The sequence below is a fragment of the Sceloporus occidentalis genome, unplaced genomic scaffold (genome assembly GCF_023333645.1).
Source record: "Sceloporus occidentalis isolate IW3139 unplaced genomic scaffold, rSceOcc1.0.p SCAF_1, whole genome shotgun sequence".
NCBI classification, from domain to species: Eukaryota; Metazoa; Chordata; class Lepidosauria; order Squamata; family Phrynosomatidae; genus Sceloporus; species Sceloporus occidentalis.
In genome coordinates, this window is record NW_028316981.1 from 225035327 (window position 1) to 225056101 (window position 20775).

Consider the following 20775-nt stretch of genomic DNA (forward strand, 5'->3'; position numbering starts at 1 on the left):
AGAATTCAACAGAGTCCCACATCATTTCCAACAAGATGTATAAAGGCAAACCAAAGGAACCACTCATTTTGCTTCCTGTGGAGGCAATATGCATGCCCACATTGCTTTTATTTTCTTCCCTCCAGGCATATAAACACAGCTTCAAGGAGGGGAGAGATTAGAACTGCTCTACTTGTGGTGTGGAAACAATGAAAGTGCTAAACCTATCCAGCGACCCTAAAAACAATCTGCCCAGTAGTTGCTTATCTTGTGCAAATCTACTGAGCACAGCATTGCTTCCTCACACCTTCACTCCAAGAAGCATAATTTGCCCAGGAGTGGCTGATGTCAGAAAAGGAGCGCCAGTGTGAGAGAGAGGGGGAGAGAAACAGACAGACAGACAGACAGACAGAGGAAACTTCCAAGTTCTGAGGGGAGAGTCAACAAAAGCAAACACAAAAGCAGGGAAAGTAGAACTGTAAAAATGCTGCGATGTTTGAAGCCATTTGGAAAAAACTGGGAAGGAGTGGTTTTCCTATGGGAGCAAAAAATTGGAATTTTTAAAAAAAATGAAATATAATTTTTCAGACTAAAAGTCACTTTGCTACTTTAGAAATATAAAATGCATTATTTATAATTTGGTTTGGCGTGAAATTACTCCAAAATTACAAATTCAATTTTCTTTCCTAAATTTTATTTTACTTACAAATGGAGCTACAAAGTGCTGAAATGCAAGGGACACATGAACTATAATGGTCCTCTTTGATTTTACAGTTTGTGTGGAGCAGGTAAAATAAACAGAAAAATAAAAAAATATAAACATTAGTAAAAATGAAGATTTTTTTGTCTCTTCCAGTCCTTCATAATGCCCAGAATATATAAAGTACTCATTCCCATAAAAAGAGAAAAGAAAAACAACCAGGAATTGCAATGATGTCACATACTGTAATTTTGCCTAAAAGTCTTCCTCTTAGCTTTTAGAAATAATGTGGGAGAATAAATATATGAACACCCTGTCTGAAATATTTTATTCATTAATTCCCTTTGCCTTAAACCTGAGGACAGGGAACAGTTTTGTTCTTCTTTTACTGGTAAAGCATAATATACAACGATAGCAAGAGCCACAAATGTGTAGTGATTTGAGTGTTGGACTAAGAGGAGACCAGGGTTCAATCCCTTCTTGGCCATGTAAACCCACTGGATGGCCTTGGGCAAGTCACACTCTCTCAGCTTCAGAGGATGGCAATGGGAAACCGTCTCTGAAGAAACATGGCAAGAAAACCTATGATAGGTTTATCTTAGGTTTGCCGTAAGTTGGAAACTACCTGAAGACACACAAAACACAAACAAAAAGATATCACTAAATAAATAAGCAAAACATCACAGAAATCAATTTTCCATCCCTTCTGTGCCTTCAAGAAAAAAGTTATCCCTCATTATTTCAACTCCCTCCACCCAGGCCTTCACATCTCGAGGGGTAACAGCAGTCAGACTTTGCTTCTGCCACCTTTACCCGAGCCAAAGAAAAAACAACCTTCCTTTCCTCTACTGAGAACCTGGGGAGAAGAATGTCTTGGATTCTCTTTCACACTATGCTTTTGCAAGGAATGCACACTGGACATCGACTGGTCATCTGTGAATTCTCACACATGAGTTGCTCTACGCCCGTACAGTGCACCGTTTGGACTCTTTCAGAACAGTTGCATAACACATTTGGCAGTAACACTGCCCACCCTCAGCCAACTATAGTTCCAATTCTGACCTTTTACCTCAGTTCCATGGATACTGTAAAGGCAAGACCCAAAGAACTAAGGATAGGCAGGACATGACAAGGGCAGGAAGGGAAGGATTGTGTGAATTCACAAATGATCACTTGAAGAACTAGTTACAGGTGTGCCACCTGTCCTCCTCCTTCATGGTCTCTGGGATTCACACAAATGGGACACTAGGAAACTACTAACCACAGAAAGCAGGAGTATCATCACGCCACTGAGAAGTATGCATATCAATCCTGAAGACATCAGGTAACTCATCAGGTAAGGCAGGAGTACAGTACAGAGATCAGTTAAGTTCAGAAACTTGCAGTCCTGTCAACGTAGTAGAAGATAAGGGCTCAACTAACGCTGAGCTAGTGTAGCATCCATTCCAGATCCGAAGTCAGGTTTGGCAACAATGCAGGCAACACAGTATCCTGATTGATGCGGAACACAGAGACTACTTTAGGAAGAGAGGTAATGTCCAGTCTGAATGACCCTGTCCCAATCAAACCAAAAATATGGAGCGTCCAGTCGAAGTGCACAGAGTTTAACTGCTCTGATGTAATGGCCACCAGGAAAACCATCTTCCAGGAGAGCAATGTCATAGGGTGCCATGGGATTCTCAGATTCTTGGTCAACAAAGGTTCCAGGTTCCATTGTGTCATTGGTCCTGAAACAGGCAGAATGAAGATTCCTATACCCCTTCAGGAATAGGTCCTGGGAGGCTTACCGATGAACTGGAAGTTGGCCGATAATGCAGCCAAGTAACAGCTAATATAGGAGATATTCTGAAAGCAAGAGAAGAAACTCAAGAACATAGTTAACCCACTCTCAATTCTGACAGATCCCTCTCAGTTCTAAGAAGGATAAGAATGCTTTCCACTTATATTGGTAGGAACACTCTGTCTATGGTCTATAAGCAGCTCCATTTATGGTCCCAAGTGCCTAAGTGTTGTATTCTCCATGCTGTGACATTCAGGGCATGGAGGTCTGGAGGTTTCATTGTGTATAGTGGCCAGGCTGACCAGATTAGAAGCTGAGGTACACAGACCAGGACAACTGGAGCAACAGAGCGAATCAGGACTGCCTGGGCTACTGCTGAGTAATCAGAATGCAATTTGCTCCATTTCAACTTTGAGACGACCCTGATGAGCTGAAGGGTACAAAGACACAGACATATGGACCATCCCACCAATATATGAAGGCACTGCCCTGTGACTTCCCTAATGAGTCCTAGAACAGAACATCTGTCATTGTCTGTTTTTGGAGCTGCCCTATCGATGAAAGAAGGGGAACACTACATCCAGATGGAGTGCCAATTGTGGCAGATCACCAAGATGGAGATGTTTCATTTGATGTGCCAATCAAATAGATGCACAGTTCATCACAGAGTGGTCAGTTTCATGCTGCCTTCTGTCTGTACTATCCAATTGTGAAGCAATGTCTCGAATGAACAAAATGCCTTCTCCACCCGGAGGAGCTCTAGCACACTACTACAGAGAATCTTTTCTTTGGAAGACCACTTTCCCTTGATCGAGAGAGCATTGAAGTGGGCCTCTGAGCTCCCCATGAACCCATTTGTCATGACTACATTATGAGGCTGTTGTGGGGGACAAGTTATGACACTGTATATTCTTCGGTTCTGTATACCATCTCAGGGAGCACTGAACAGCTCTTCATATTGTGAACCACCTTCCCAGGGAGTCCCCCAATGGAATCAAAATCAATGAAACCAGGCCTATAGAATCTAAATTGTCTGTCTGACATGTAACATCACAGATGTTGTTGATGCCATGTAGCCTAGGAGGATGTGGGTGTCTCTGGCCTCAACGCAGCAGTTCTATATGCAATGAGATAAAGGAATTTTCTAAAGAACTCTGTATCTGGCGAAAGGAGGCTTGGGCCTGAAAGTCAATTGTCTCTCTGATTAACCTTATCATCTGAGAAGAAATAAAGCAAGATTTCTTCCAATTCACCATTAGTCTGAGGGCATCCAGAAGCTCAAGGATGAGATGAATACCATCCAGACATTGATGTCTGGACTGAGCGCCAGTGAGCCAGACATTTATATAATGGAACAGGACGACACCTTGCTGTCAAAGCCCAACTACTACCACTACCACAACATTGGTGGATATTCATGGGGCAGTGCAGAGACCACACTCAAAACCAATACACCTGGACCCCACTGAGAAGCAAAGGAAACGCTAGTGGCCTGGGCAGATCATAATGTGGAAGTAGGTGTATTTTGAGTCCAGTGTGGTGAATCATTTGCCTTCATGTATCAGAAGGAGAGAGCCAGTGGCACAGTGGCACAGTGGTTTGAGCCATGCCTCTAAATTCAGGGTTGAATTCCCTGCTCCAGCATAAAAACCCACTAGGTGACCTTGGGCATATCACACTCTCTCAGCTGCAGAAGATGGCAATGGCAAATGCCCTCTAAAGAAACTTGCCAAGAAAACCATATGATAGGTTTACCTTAGGATCAACATAAGTCAGAAACAACTTGGAGGCACACAACACCAGGGGGAAGGATAGCATTGAGTTTGATCTTCCTGAACTGTTTTGGTGAGATATAGGCATTGATGTCCCAAAGGTCCAGGATGGGACCCAATCCACCATCCTTCTGGGTCACAAAGAAATAGCAGGAGAAGTACCTCTGATTCAGGTGGGACAGAGACAGGCTTGATGGCCCCTTTTTGAAAAGGGAATCTCCACCTCCTGCTTCAACTCTGGAAACAAAGAGGTAGCCCTGAAGATATGTATAGGCAGTCTCTCTTAATTCTATGGCATGTCCCCTGTTGATAATCTTGAGAACCTAAGAGTCTGAGGTGATAAGAGGCCAAAGCATGGTGGAAGGTCTTGAGCCTGTTCACAAAACATGGCAAACAACATCAAGAAGGGCTGGTAGCAAAGATGTTGTCCAAGGCAAAGTCAAAATTGACACTGATTACTTGCGAGTAAATTTCTTTGACCGATGAAGAAATTGAGGCTGCAGTTCCTTTCTTAGACAAGGAAGAAGAGAGGAAAATGCAGTATCCCTTGTGCCTAGGATGGGCTGGATTGTAAAATCTTCGCTGTCCAGTTCTGAATCTATTCCATGCAGTCCTCAGTATGGCTGTGGCTTGAGAGGACTGCTGGAACTCAAACAGCTGTTGAACATATCTTGTGTGTGTGCTCAAAAGCTGAATTCGTGGACATGTTAAAAAGACCTTCTTTGTCAAAAGGCAGATCCTCAATGCTGGAGCAAGGCTGCGAGGTCAAGCCCAAGGAGCGTGTCTATGCAAGTTGTTCAAGAATTATGGCCCCCTTACAGCCTTCCCAGTGAAGCCATATGTAGGGCTGACAATTTATGTGTCTTAGATTGTAAAGGGGCACTTCTTTTTTGTCATGGTCTGGTAGTGACCAACAATCTTATTGAGGAAGGGTGTCATTTTCCCCCCAGAGGAGCTGCTGGTAGCCCCCCATGCAAACTGTTTAGTTATCAATCTTGGAGACATGGGCAGCTGAGGAATATAACCATCTTCCCCACTGTGTCCAGTTTCTTCCCCTCCTTAGCCACCAGTATAAAGTGGATCTTATGGGAGGTCTTAGACTGTGCTGCACCCACAGGTTGTCCAAGCCAATCCACTCGTGTCAGCCATTCAATAAATTCTATTTTCTTTGACATCAAAGGTATCAGTGATGGAATGGACCAAGATTTTTGTATCACCTGTAGAAAATGCAGTAACATCAGTAGGGTACCTGGTACAGGGACCTGCCTCTGTACACTACAGAAGATGGGGTCCTCAATATGGTTCTTCATTTGGTTGATGTGTATGTTGAGTGATTTTGTTATCTTGATGGTCTCATTCATAAAGGAACTTCTATCATCACTGGACAAAGAGGGATCCATCTCAGTCAGGATAGATGGCGCAGATTGCTGAGCTGGGATGTCCTTCAAACTGAAGTCGGATTCAGTGTCAGTGGTGGTATCATCCAAAGCACTGACTGGAAACCGAGACCTAACTGGGGTAGATTGGACAGTTTGTGGTGGCACAGGAACTATTTGAGCAGTCTGATCCTGTGCTGAGGCCCCTAGAGTCTCTGCAAGTAGGTTTTGCCCCTCAGCAGAATAACTAGGAACTGCAGTGGGACGCGGAAAGGGTCTATGTATAGTGTTCCTCAATTTCTAAAGCTCTGCTTCATGCTCTCTTAAATCTTCCTCCAACATTCCTCAAGGGAACTCATACTCCCTGGAAGGGACAGAGGGAGACCTTCTATGTTGCCTGGACCTAGAGTCATAGTACCTCAAGCAAAAGCCTCAGCACTGACGCTGTCTCTCCCATCTGCCACAGTCACACATCCTCCTGGTACCAACTTCTCCTTCTGGACCTAGGTGAGCTCAAGGATAAATCTGACCATGGTTGTTGGTACCTACAACAATGTTGCAATGGAATATGAGGAAGTGGTCTATTAGTCCATGTCTGAGGACTAACAGGTCGAGTTTGTAGAGCAGTTACTGATATTCAAACCATCAAAGAAGACTCAATGATTTCACCTTCAGAAACCATGCTTTACAGAATGGATTGATGATAACGGTTTGTGTGAAGGGAAAAGAGGAAAGTGCTCAACTGCCTGTTCCACAAGTGGCAAAGCCAGGATTTTCAGAAGACAGTAAGGTTGGAGGATCATGCTAGTGGGATGGAAATGAGGGTTCCAATTTGTCTCCAGCACAAGCCAGAGCAGGGGTTCCCAAACTTTTTGACTTGTGGAGCTCTTTTTAGAATCAATTTCTATAGCAGTGCCACTAAGAGGCCTACGCTGTGTCTTACACATTAATGGTGTTTAGGAGTAGTGTTACTGGGGTGGGGGGAGATGGGATAGACTGTAATTTTCCTGGAGCGGCCACAGAGCACCTGGGAAGTGCACAAGGAGCCCTAAGGCCTCCTTGGAGCACAGACTGGGAACCAATGAGTTAGAGGAATAGATTTGTGCAATGTATGGCTGCGTTGAGTCTTGTCCTTTGCCTTTTTCTTCTTTTTATGTTTCCTATGAGGGACTACTGATTCCATTTCAACTCCAGTGACCTTCGCAGAGTAGTGGGAATTCAAGGTTGAGATCTTTCTCAACTGACAGTTTGCTGATGGGGTTGATGGACAGATTAATCCACCTCACCTTTCCTTTCTCTGATCTTTCTGTATTAAATTTAATTTGTTTGCATTCATCCAATCCAAATAATGGTTTACAACCAAAACATCTTACTTGGAGATTAGTGGAAAAGAAAAATAGAGTTGGTTGTCACCACTATAGCAATGAAACCCCAAAACTCCAAACAACTTCTGGAAGTGCCACGTATATGAAGGACAGGAGACAAGGCAGAGTCTTGCAGGACTTCACAGGGCAACATCCAAGCTGTCAAACTGGAATCCTCCCAGCACCACCTTTTAGGCATGCCCCTACAAGAAAAGAACTGAACCACTGCAAAATTGTGCCTCTAAATCCCATCCTAGCAAGATACCAAGATTAATAGTACCTAAAAATGCAGATACCAGGCTTTGGTTCCTGTTTGGCCATAAAACCCACTGGGTGGGCTTGAACAAATCACACTCTCTCAGCCTCAGGGAAAGGCAATTGCAAACCTCCTCTTAATAAATCTTGCCAAGAAAACCCCATGACAGGGTTGCCTTAGGGTTGCCATTAAGTCAGAAATGACTTGAAGGCACACAACAACAACGGAGATTCTAAGAGGTCCAACAGAACTAACAACTACATACTCCCAAATATGGTGCCCAAATATCTCCATCCAATAACTGGGCCTGAAACCAGACCGAAATGGATCAAGATAATCTATCTCAGAAAATTGAGACTTCTTGGAGGAAGAGGAGATTAAGCAAAAAGCTTCAGAATAATAATGTGGGTTTCAAGTATGGAATCAGAAATCAAACTGCAGGAAGAGTGAAAGACAATGTAATTTAAGACAATAAGACAATGAGTATGCATACTATAGAATTGCAAGAGCAGTTGTCACAGGTCAATATATAACAAAAATAAGAAGTAAATAGCACCATGGAAGACTTCAGAAGACTGAAGAACCAATAGAGTTGTGCTAGTCTGTTGTTTTTCTGTACCTTCAAGTCATTTCCAACTTATGGCAAACCAAACCTATCACGAGGTTTTCTGGGAAAGATTTGTACACAGCAGGGTTTGCCTTTGCCTTCCTCTGAGATTGAGACATTGTGACTTGCCCAGTATCACCCACTGGGTTTCCATGATCAATCAGGGATTCAAACCCTGATTTCCAAAGATATAAGTCAATGCTCAAACTATGCTACACTATACTGAACTACACCCTTTGAACAAATTATGCCAGGAGAACCTCAAAACAGATTCACCTTAGGTTCACTGTATGTCGGAAATGAATACATGGCACACAGCAATGCTACTTAAGCATATGTATGTTAATTCTTACCATCTGACAAGCAATGGTAAAATAAAATCAAACATTGATACTTACCATGAAGGTTCCTTTTTTGCAGCACAGGGGAGGGCATAGTAAAATGGTGTCCTTTATATGAAACAGCAAAACCAAGGATTGGGTGGTTTTGTTTTAATTTATATATGTTTTGAATATTTTGAATCCATGGATGGATGGATGAATCCATGATCATGTGCAATTACTGTTTCTCAAACTTTGACAGCTTTCCAGTGGCTTGAGGATGTTGACTACTAATGCTCCCAAGTTTGTGGAAAGCTTTTTTATTACAGGTGGCTTTTCTTATTATGCCCAATCAAATTCAAACTGCAGTATAAAACCAAAATTTGGGTTCTTTTTCAATTGCTTCTTGAGGAGTTCCCTTTTGCATCTTTCTATATAAAAGGAATTGGAATTACTTGTCATTTCATTTCAAATAATTTCAATTTTTTTGTTTCCGAACCTCAAGCAGTGTATATAAGAAGCTTCTTAGTCATCAATGATTTCACCTTCAGAAATCATTAAACCTGAACTTCAGATTTGTTTGTTATTTGGGATTTAAATAATCCAATTCCATATGTCAAATAGTACTTAATTCCACTGTTCCATTTGACATTTTTCAGGATTTACTTTAACAACCAAATTAGTGGAAAGGGTGTTATAATGAAATGTTCTTATTAAAAGGAATCCAACCAAAAATGTGTGCCAGCCTCCACAAACTAGAAAATGTGCCTCTTAATCTGAGAACTACAAATCTGAGCTGGTTGAAAATGCTGATGGTGTCAGAAAATGCTGATGATATCAGATGTAGGAATAAACTCTCTTTCAGAGCAGAAAAAGCATAAAATAAATCCTGTGTGATAACCTAAATTTTACATATTTTAACCCTGATTCTATCAAACAGGATATTTCAATACAGTTGGCCCTCCATAGCCATGGATTTTTTTATCCATAGATTCAAGCATCTATGGATTGAAAATATTCCAAAAATATGAATTCCAAAAAACAAACCTTGATTTTGCCATCTTATATAAGAGACACCATTTTATTATGCCTTTGTATTTAATGGGGAATTGAGCATCCACAGATTTTGGTCTCCACAGGAGATCCTGGAACCAAACCACAGTGGAGTCCAAGGGCCCACTGTATTTCCAGAGTCATTTTTTGTCCCACAATACACACAGAACTGGATAAGTAGGAATGTCACAACATTGTCACCAGCAGAGCTGCAAAATATGGCTGGAATCCTGTTGGTTAGATCCAAATAAAGTACATTCTCTGTATCAATTGTTGAATGATGAGTTGACAAATAGATAAATCCAGGTGATTCAATGGCTCTACTCTAATCAGGACTAATAATATGATTTAGGCCTTTATCTCCAAGTTCAGCCAGGTGCCATGTAAGAGTTTTTTTTTGCTTACAGCCAAAAATTCTCCTCATATGTATTGCATTTTGCCATTGGACAACACTAGTTGGAACTTATTTCTACAGTGGACGAAATGCAGTAATGCATGTCAGCACCATCTGACAAAAAAAGTAGGGCAACAGAAAAGAAAACCAGAGTATACTACAGGTGAGAAATTTATTTGCAAGAATGTCTGAAATGTTCCAAGGGACATGCTTTGGTTGTCTGTAGAGCAATGCTCTTCAGCTGGGTGTCCTCAACAGGGATCATCATGCTACTGGGATAAAAATTGTCGCATAACAGCATATGCCTACTTCTCCTGCAAATAAAAACTACTTTGTTCCTTCAGAGTTTGTGTGTTTCACAAACTTGGAAGAGGGATTTCTTGCTTTCCACTGGATATAAGTTTATGTCCTAAAAATGCTGCTACCTTTTTTTACAGAGAAGAAAGTTTGTTAACTATTTAAACCAAACGTTTTCTGCCTCTAGGCTCCTTTAGAATAGAGCAGTGATTCCCAAATTTTGGTCTTCCAGATGTTTTTCACTTCTGCTCCCAGAATTCCTAAATGTTAGCCAAGTCCAAAACAGCCAGAGGACCATAGTTTGAGGACCACTGAAATAAGAGTATCTTCCGCTCTACATCCACAAAGACTCCTGTGGCCATGGGACAGCTGTATTCTTTCGTGAAACACTTTAAAATTCCTATGGGGTCATAAAATACCTACAGAAGTCACCCAGCCCAACATTTCTGCCTATGTAGTTGTGGCTTAATAAAGACACAGGTACACAAGCATACATCAAGACTACAGGAATGATGTAGCTTACTGAGGAGATTGTTGGAAGTATAAAATCAGAGACCTAAATCCAGTTGACAGTCTCAACTAGGGTAAACCAAGTGAGTTGCCTGTTGCTTTGTAAATCAATACTGTGCAAGTCCCACTGACTGTACCCTGGGTGGGGTTAGAAAGTGTACATTTGAAATATAAATCTGAATGATTTACAAGCTGAAAAAATGAAAGACTAAATGAAGCGGCAAAGGAGAATATGAATAAGTAAGACTTATCAGAAATTAAGACCAAGGAAGATCTGCCACATGGAAGCTGACTAAGAAATGTTGGCACAGGGACTGGAATGGCAGTACTAGAACGTAACAGAAACCTGCTTTACTGCTTTTAAACAAGAATTAAAAAAGAGAGAGAGAAAGGTCAAATCATGCCATGCTTCAACCAGCCTGGCAAATGGCCACTGAGAAACCTGAAAGCTCCTTCCTGAAGATTTAAAGGCAGATATCAGAAGGTGGAGTAGCTCAAATTCACCTTAATCAAGACACATCCTTTGGCATTTAGTACAGATAGTAAGTACTATCACATTGAATCTGGAAGCTATTGATTTAGTCACGGGTCCAGCCAGCAAATAACAGCCTGACCCATAAGGCTGTTAGCTGCCAATACATTAATTAATATTACAACCTGCCTCTAATATTAATTCATTTTATTGGGATTACAAGGCAAATTCTTCTTGATAACAGTACTTCAAGAATTAAGGAAAATGACTTTAGACTTAGAATAAAATTGTAAGCACAATGTTTGCCTTGTGATCTGTAGCTTTACCCAATCACAGTAGTGTTTTCAATACGTGAATGATGAAGATTTTCATTCAAGTCAGTTTGGTGATTTACACTGAAATCATAGAATTGGAAGAGACCACAAGAGCCATCCAGTCCAACCCCTTTCCATGCAGGAAATCTAAACCAAAGCATCCATGACAGATGGCCATCCAGCCTCTGCTTAAAGATCTCCAAGGAAGGAGACTCCACTACACTCCGAGGAAGGAGTTTGTTCCACTGTCGAACAGCCCTTACTGTCAGGATGTTCCTCCTAATGTTGAGGTGGAATTTCTTTTCCTTGAGCTTGCATCCATTGCTCCGGGTCCTAGTCTCTGGAGCAGCAGAAAACATACCTAAAGATAGTAACGACTGCATGAAACAGGACTTGCTTCTAAGTAGATACTGTGTGAGGTTCGTGTAACATAGTTCTAAGTTGTAGTGGGACAATTAATATAACTACTATAAAGAAAAAGACATCAAAGTTCTGACTGACAATAAATCTTAACATGATGTAGCTTTAACTATTACGATCAACTTTAATTTCCACCAGACAATGAGTCATAACTGATCAAAGGCCACTGACAGAATTATAATCAAACGATTCGCCTTTTTAACTGTTTGATATTTACTGATTATCATCATAATTTTAATACCTTCAATTACTGTGATTATTTCAATGGTTTGATTGTCCAATTGGTTTTAAATTTTTAATAATGTTAGCTACCTTAAGCACTGTTTTTAACGGAAAGGTGGGATAAAATGTAATAACATAAACAGAAATGTGTAAGGTCATACATTGACTTATTAAAGTGGTGCTGTATAAACATCCTTGAAGCAGTTTTTAATCAACGTTTAAACAAAAGATCTGTTTTAATATTGCAATGGTTTAATTCTATTTTAATTGTCGCTTTTGTAAGTTTGTACAGTACTGTGCTTTTAAATTGTATGCCGCTTTGAGTCCCAATTCTGGGGGGAAAGCGGGATGCAAATAAATATAATAATGGTCTATTATTGGTATATTATTATTAATATTAATAATAATAATAAATATAATAACGGTGTATAATAATGGTGTGCTTATATTATTATACAAACAATAATAATAACTGAAGCGTTATACAAACAATAATAATAACTGAAGCGTGGTTTGCAGTTTCTCAAGGCTCTTCATTCATAATCCCAAAAAATAAGTGGCAGTATGTTTCTGGAACTAAAACGTAATGTTTTAACAATGTTAAAGATGCATTACTTTCTTCCCTCCCTAGGTTTTGTGCAAATGATGTCTTCAAAATCTGCCCACATCTCATCTGGGCAATACATTAGGAAAGTGCAGAGCCTGAGGCCTCAATACATAATTTCTGACAGAGTGGCCGATGTGTGATGCTTGTTGAATGGTATTTGAAGAAGGGGGGGGGGGCTTATAATACATTACACCTGACTTCCTGGGTTGTGCTTGACCCGGAGGACCACATATTCTGCAAGCTTCCTGCAATCCAGTATTTTCAGACCTTCAACTCAAGCTGAAGACGTTCCAGAAATAAATGGCCTGATACGTTGCCACATTTCCGGCAGGAAACGATAATCCTTGATGCAAACCCATACTGGGTTTTTGTCTGAATCAGACAGAACTCTAAGCAAATATTTGTAGATTTGGAGGCATGCTTTTTGGAGGGGTTGGTGCCGAAGCATCATTTTATCTAGTTTTGTTATAAATACCTGTCCTTTCATAAAATTAACCAGACTAAGGGGAATTTGGATTCGAGGTATTTCTGTCACAGCATATAGGGACTGTTTTAGGCCACTAAAGAGATATAAAATTACATCAAATAGCAATTTTCTCCACTTTATAATTTATGCATCCTATATAGTGATAGCCCATTTAAAAAAATCCTGATCTGCACACATAATTGAGTCAACCATTACATATATATATATCTATACATACACACACACACATATGTAACTCTTGCTGTCTAGAGCCAAATGAAACTCAGGCCCCATTTAGGAAAGGCAATTAGATCATTCCACCAGCTCCAACTGAAATCCCTTTATATCCTAAAAAAGCATATTAATCTAACAAACGCCTATTGCTGCGAATATTTCTTTTCCTCGCTGCTTATTCAAAAGGACCTTAAAGCCTATGAGAATAAAGATAAATAGCTTGGGGAAGTGGGTTGAAATCACTGCAAACCATGTGTCAAAGCACAAAACAGGCTTCTTCAATTGTAGGTACAAAAATGAGGGGGAAAACACTAATGCAGGCACATTTGTGGGTAACCATCCCCACAGAATTACAGGTCCAAAACCATGTTTTTTTTTTTTGGGGGGGGGGGGGGTAGACCATGCCTTTATTTGAGTGATCAAAACGATCATAGAAACTACAGCTATTATAAGTAAATTAAGGTGCCCTTTAATACCTAATCTGAGGTGGAGGGGTGGGTCTATGGGGGAGGTGAAAGGGAAGAAAGGAGGGAAGGAGGGAATGAAGGAAGGAAGGAAGGGGGAAAGGAAGGAAGGGAAAAAGAAGAAAGGGAAGAAAGGAAGGAAGGAAGGAAGGAAGGAAGGGGGAAAGGAAGGAAGGAAGGAAGGAAGGAAGGAAGGAAGGAAGGAAGGAAAGGGAGGGAAGGAAGAAGAGGGAGGGAAGGAAGGAAGGAAAAAAGGGAAAAGGAAGGAAGGGGAAAAGAAGGAAGGGAAAAAGAAGAAAGGGAAGAAAAAAAGGAAGGAAGTAAGGAAAGGGAGGAAAGGAAGGAAAGAAGGGAAAAGGAAGGAAGGGAAAAAGAAGAAAGGGAAAAAGAAGAAAGGGAAGAAAAAGGAAAGAGAAAAAAGTAGGGAGGGAGGGAGGGAGGAAAGAAGGGGAAAAGGAAGATACAAGGAAGAGGAGAAGGAAGGAAGGGGAAAAGAAAGAAGGAAGGGGGAAGGAGGGAAGGGAAAAAGAAGAAAGGGAAAAAAAAGGGAAGGAAGGAATGAAGGAATGAAAGAAAGAAAGAAGGAAGGAAGGGGGAAAAGGGAGGGAAGGAAGGAAGGAAAGAAGGGTAAAGGAAAGAAGGAAGGAAGGGGAAAAGGAAGGAAGGGAAGAAAGAAAGATTGCAGGAAAAAAGAAGGAAAGAAAGCAAGGAAAAAGGAAAAAAATCAATGAAAAAAGGAAGGGAGAAAAAAAGGAAGGAGGGAAAGAATGGAGGAAGGGAAAAGGGAGGGAGGAAAAAAGGGAAGAAGAGAGGGAAGAAAGGAGTAAAACGGAAAGGGAGGAAAAAAGGAAGACAAGAGGAAAGGAAGGAAGCCAAAAAGAAGGGGAAGAAGGAAGGAAAAAAGGAGGAGGGTAGGGAGGGAGGGAGTCTCCGAGGCAGAGCCGGAGAGAGGGGGCCTTGTGGGCCCTCCCCTCCCCTCCCCTGAGGATGATGGCAGAAGGGAGGCTGGGAAGGACCCCCTTGGGCCAGTCGTCTGTCTATTCCCGGAGGAGGAGGAGGAGGAGGAGGAAGGCGTCCCTATACTCACGGCTGACTTTCATGCTCCCGAAGGCGGAGGGCTGCTGGACAGGCTTGCAGCTCTCGGCGAAGGAGGTGGTCCTGGGCCTACCGGACATGGCGGCGGCGGCGGCGGCGTCTCCCGCAGGGGCCCAAAGAGCAGCAGCAGCAGCAGCAAGGAAGGAGGGAGGGAGGGAGGGAGGGAGGCCGGCAGCACCGGCAGCAGGGCCAGGGCCGGCCCCCCGCTTCTTCAGCCACCCAGAACCCCGGAGGAGGGCTGGCGGGAGGGAAGGAGAGCCTCCAAGGACGGGAGCGAGGCAGAGAGCGGCCCTTCTTCTTCTTCTTCCTCCTCCTCCTCCTCCTCTGGGTTCTCTAGCAAGAGAGGCCCTCCATCCTCCCCCGGCCTCTTCCTTATCCGCCTCCCTTTCCTCCCTCTTCTTCTTCTTCTTCTCCTCCTCCTTCTTGTCCTCCTCCTGGGCCTCCCTCGGGGCTCGGCCAAAGGAAGAGATGGAGGAGGCCTAGTGGATGCTCAGTCTCTTCCTCCCTTCCTTCTTGATTCCTTCCTTCCTTCCTTCCTGGCTCCTTCCTTCTCCTCCTGGGTCTCCCTCAGGGGCTCAGTCCAAAAAGGAGAAGGGAGAGGAGGAGGAGGCCTAGAGGTCGGTCGGTCTGTCTGTCTGTCTCCTCCTCCCTTCTTTCCTCCTTGGTGCCTTCCTTCCTCTTCTCCTCCTGGGTCTCCCTCAGGGGCTCAGTCCAAAGGGAAGATGAAGGAGGAGGAGGAGGCCCAGTGGCTGGTGAGTCTGCTCCTTCCTTCTTGATGCCTTCCTCCCCTCAAAAGGCGTCGTCCTTCTCCGAAGGCCTACTCCTAGAGGTCTCTCTCTCTCTCTCTCTCTCTCTGTGTCTGTCTCCTCCTTCCTTCCTTCCTTCCTTCCTTCCTGGCTTCTCCCTCCTTCCTTCTCAGAAGGCGCCGAGGTCGTGGTCGTTCTCCGAGGGCCTAGTCCTGCTGCTGCTGCTGCTCCTCCTCCTCCTCATAGCAGCGAGGGGCGCCCTGCGAGGAGGCTGCAGTGCGGAGGAGGGAGGGCTGTGGCGGGGACGGCCATGGAGGAGGAGGAGGAGGAGGAGGAGGGCGCTGGGGCGCTTCCTGCGGGAAGAGGCAGCGGCTCCGCCTCCCCGACTGGGATCCTTTGTCCGCAGCAGCAGCACTCCTTTGCAGCCCTTCCTTCCTCCCTTCCTTCCTTCTTTCTCTTCAAGGGATGAAAGGCGTTGCCTCCTCTTCCTCCTCCTCTTCCTCAGAGAGACTAAGGCTTACGCAACCTCACCAAGCGCTCTCTCTCTCTCTCTCTCTCTGTGAATGCCGAGCCGAACGGAGACACCCGAGTGCGATCGGGGAGCCAATAGGAACGCTTCGTCCCCGGCCCAAAACCCCGCCTCCCTCGCCCTCGAGCTACCAATAGCGAAAGCGCCGCTCTAAACAGGCGACCAATCAGAAGCCTTTCCCTCCCAATGTTCTCCCGCCTTTTCCTTTCCAACAGCCAATCAGAAAGCCCTAAATGGTCTCCAGGGCGGAACCAATAGCGGCGCCCGATGTTTCTCGTCTCGGGAGGAGAAGAGGTGATGCAAAATGGGTGGGGCTTAAAGAGGAGGCGCTGCCCTCCTCCCCTCTCCCCGCGTTCGGTCGCCTCAGGTTGGTTCTGATTGGCTCGCCGCCTCCTCCGAAGGCTCGCACCTCGCGCAGAAGAGGGAGGTGCTTCTGAAGCGCAGGTGCAGCGACCAATCCGCTGCGGCGTTACGAAAGCGGGCGCCTCGCTTGAGACCCGCGCGCCCATTGGAGGAGCTGCCGCGGAGGGGGGCGTGGCGCCCGCTTTTGTGGCCGCCTTCTAGGCCCAAAATGGCGGCTGGCCGCCTCAGGGGCGAAGAAGGGAGGCTGTTAAGGAGCCGTGCCTTCGAGGAACCCCTGGGGTCATTAGGCCAATGTTGGTTGTTATGTGCCTCAAAGCCATTGCCAAGGTGCCAAGAAAACCCAAATATGGAGTGTCTTGCTATGTTTCTTCAGAGGAGGCTTTGCCACTGCCCTCCTCTGAGGCTGAGAGAGTGTGACTTCTTGCCCAAGATCAAACAGTGGGGCTCATGTCCACTCCTCAGGTTCAGCACAGCAGCATCCAACAGCAAATATAATCTAATTAATATAACTAATAATCTATAGCATCTTGAGTTAGGAGCCCTCTCCAAATTTTTGTGGGGTTTTGGGGCTATGAGGCCATGTTCCAGAAGAGTTTATTCCTGGCGTTTCTCTGAAGATGCCCATAGCCAAAGATGCTGGCGAAACGTCAGGAATAAACTCTTCTGGAACATGGCCTCATAGCCCCAAAACCCCACAAAAAACTATGGATGCCGGCCATGAAAGCCTTCGACTTCACGTTTCCAAATTGTTTACATTCCTAAACATAGAATTTGTCATGACCTGAATAACAACCTTTGCTCTCAATACTTCAGTGCTGTAATTTCCCAACTCCGGAGCAAAAAGTAAAATCCCAATTTACATCTACCCACCACAATGGCCTAGTGGAGATTCGAACTCCTGGCCTACTCCACACGCACTCAGACCTCTATGCCTATCGGACATTGACCACAGAGTTGCGCTGGAGGACCTAGAGATTCATAGAGAGATGTCCTCTCAGGTGTCTTTGTTATTTGGTGTTCTTCCACATTCACAGGGCTCCTAACCCTAGTAAATACGGAGGGACAAGTGTATAAAATTTAAAACATACAAAGTTAAAAATAGTAATCTAAAACCAACCCCCTCATCCCCAATGTCTTTGCCTGCCTGCAAAAGGCCAGCAGCAAGGGGGCCAGCCTAGTCTCCCATGGAAGGGAGCAGCCACTGAGAAGGTTCTCTCTCATCTCCTCACCAGGTGAGCCTGGGATGCTGATGGGACTGAGAGAAAGCCTTCTCCTGAGGATCTTAGGGCTCTAGGTGGTTCATAGTCTGGACTTAAGCCATGTACGGCTTTATAGATCATGACCAGCAGTTTGAATTGTGCTCAGAAACAAACCAGTAGCCAGTTACAGGGAGCTATATGTTCCCTGTAACTGGCTCTAGTCAGCATTCTAGCTGCAGTGTTTTGGACAGTTTCCGAACAGTTTCCAAAGGCAGCCCCATGTAGAGCGTGTTACAGTAGTCCAAACCGGATGTAACCAAAGCATGTGTCACTGTAGCCAGATCTGACATCTCAAGCAATGGGCGCAGCTGGAGCACTAGTTTTAACTGTGCAAATGCACTCCTGGCCATTGCTGAAACCTGGGCATCCAGGCTCAGATGGAGTCTAGGAGCACACCGAAGTGCAAGCCTGAGATTTCAGGGGAATGTAACCCCATCTAGCTTAGGCACAGCCCCAATTCCCTGATCTGCCTAATGAGCTTAATAGATGCAGTGGTCCCCAAACTCTGCCCTTTTAAGAGATTTTGGACTTCATCTCCCAGAATCCCAGGCTATTAGCCAAGATGGCTTAGGCATCTGGGAGATGAAGGGCACAGTTTGGGGACCACTGGGTTAGAAAGCTGGGCCAAAGCTAACAAAATGAAATTCAATATGTAAGGTACTGCACTTAGGCAGAAAAATGAAACGCACAGAAATAGGATGGGGTTCACCTGGCTTAAGGAGACTGTGTGTGAAAGGGATCTAGGAGTCCAAGTAGACCACAAGTTGAACATGAGTCAACAGTGTGATGAGGCAGCTAAAAAGGTCATTGCAATAAGAGGTTTTTACAGGAGCAGGAGTAGGAATAAAGAGTAACAAAATATATTTCTTACTCATTCCAGTTAATATATTGTACATGCAAACATCAAAAACAATTTTATCATATTGCACTGGGGAAGGGACTGGGAAGCAAAGACACACACCCCCCACAGCCTTGCAAAGCAACTGGGGCTTTTCCCCAGGGATGGGGAGTAGGAGTAAGGAGTAAAGGAGTAAGAGGTTTTTACAAGAGTAGGAGTAGGAGTAACATTAAGAAAAAATATCCCCAGGGATGGGGCGTAGGACAAGGGGTAACCCCAAAATCACCACTACTCCCCAGCCCTGGATTCTAGGCTGCATTAATAGTCTAGTGTCTAGAGATCAGGGGAAGTAATGGTGCCACTCTTCTGCTTTGGGCAGGCCTCACCTGGAATACTGTGTCCAGTTCTGGACACAATTCAAAAAGGACATTGAGAAACTGGAGCGTGTCCATAGGAGGGTGACTTAAATGGGAGCTGGGTATGTTTAGCCTGGAGAAGAGAAAGTTAAGAGGTGATATGATAGCCCTATTTAAATAGTTGAAGGGATGCTGTATTGAGGATGGAGCAAGCTTGTTTTCTGCTGCTCCAGAGACTAGGACCCGGAGCAATGGATGCAAGCTGCAGGAAAAAATATTCCACCTAAATATTAGGAGGAACTTCCTGACAGCAAGAGCTGTTTGACAGTGGAAGACGTTCCCTTGGAGAGTGGTGGAGTCTCCATCTTTGGAAGTCTTTAAACAGAGGCTGAATGGCCATCTGTCAGGGATGCTTTGAGTGTGTGTTCCTGCATGGCAGGGGGTTGGATTGGATGGCCCTTGTGATTTCTTCCAACTCTAGGATTCAATATTTTTATGGTTTCTGCAATGTGGATGCAGCCCTAGTAGGTTTTTATGCTCAAGCAGGATTCGAACCCTGATCTCCAGAGTGGTACTCCAATATTTAAACCACTACACCAAACATAGCAGCCCTGAGGCAAAGGAACTAATGCAGCCAACATCACCAGGTGGCTTTGTCCCAAGCATTGTGCCTTTCAAGGGTGAGCTGCCCCTGAATACCAGTCACCCCAGCCTGTGGATAGACCCCTCTCCTCTCCATGGGAGAGGAAGAGCCAGCCTGGCAGCTGCTGGGAGCTGGGCGGTGATGGTGTTGGTGATAGAACCCTAGAGCTGGAAAAGACTAAGGTCCATCTAGTCCACCTTCTGCCATGCAGGAAGACACAATCCAAGCCCCTCTGTGACAGGTGGCCATCCAGCCTCTGTTTGAAAACATCCAAAGAAGGAGACTCCAATGCCCTCGGAAAGAGCGTCTTCCACTATCTAACAACTCTTACTGCCAGGAAGTTCTTCCTAATGTTGAGGTGGAATCTCTTTTCCTGTAGTTTGAGTCCATTGCTCCAGGTCTTGTTCTCTGGAGTATCAGAAAAAAAGCTTGCTCCATCCACAATGTGACATCCCTTCAAATACTTGAACATGGCTGTCGTATCACCTCTTAATCTTTTCTTCTCCTGGCTAAACAAACCCAGCTCCCTAACTCTCTCCTTATAGTTGGTGGTGGCAGCAGCATAAACCAACATCCCTCCCTCAGTGGATGTTCCTAGCACCTGGTTTGCCTCATCTGAAAGTAGAACTTCTATTTCTGGCTGGTAATTATGGGCAGTGGCTGCATTCCACTGTAAAGTCAATGGTCTTATGGGATCAGATTTTATATTCTGGCCTAAATCCAGTCCTTAGTCCCACCTACAGTGGACCCACTAAATAATTGGAAATAGCCTAAGTATAGACTTCTCATTTATTTACCGGTTGTAGTCTTTGGGCCTTTGGGCTTGACGCTGCCCCATTGATCGCCGGATCGGGTCTGCGGCAACCACACACAGTATTTCCTTCTCCTTCTCCTTCATTAATAATCATAATTTGTAATTCATAGAAATCCCACAAAAAAGTTTTTGATGCCTTCTCATTCAAAATTTCTCCTGTTTAGTTGTCAAACTACTGTCTTCTATTTTTTATCATTTGTTTAGGGCAACAAGTGATAATATCTTGGTTATTTGTAAGGTGACAGCTACTATTTAGTACACTTGTTTTGATTCATATAACCAATGAAATTAAATCCAAGTTTTAATAAAATTCTCTGTTTGTTTTTATTGTTAAGTGTGGCTCAACTCCCGCCCGCAAGAGGCCCAGGCCCACCCTACCTGAGGATCCATCTAACTCTGCTAAATTCGTCTCATTGGTAGGATGAACTGCAGTTAGTCTTTATTATCAGTGTAAACAGTTTTTAAGCACCAGGTCTAGGAGTGTCCCTCCAGACAACCAGTTGTCGGGAGCAACACTCTAGACAA

The 20775-nt window shown here is 44.1% G+C and overlaps 1 protein-coding gene across 2 annotated transcripts in view; it reads right to left on the minus strand.

Annotated features, from left to right (window-relative positions):
• The window catches only part of LOC149323564 (glycogen synthase kinase-3 beta), a 106701-nt gene extending 90688 nt beyond the window's left edge, over positions 1–16013 (minus strand). For both annotated transcript variants that reach the window (XM_089489330.1, XM_089489324.1), the window contains exon 1: positions 14695–16013. In XM_089489330.1, the coding sequence (XP_089345456.1) occupies positions 14695–14782 (88 nt within the window). In that variant the 5' untranslated portion in view covers positions 14783–16013. The remainder of the gene's footprint in view (positions 1–14694) is intronic.
• Between the last annotated feature and the right edge of the window lie 4762 nt (positions 16014–20775).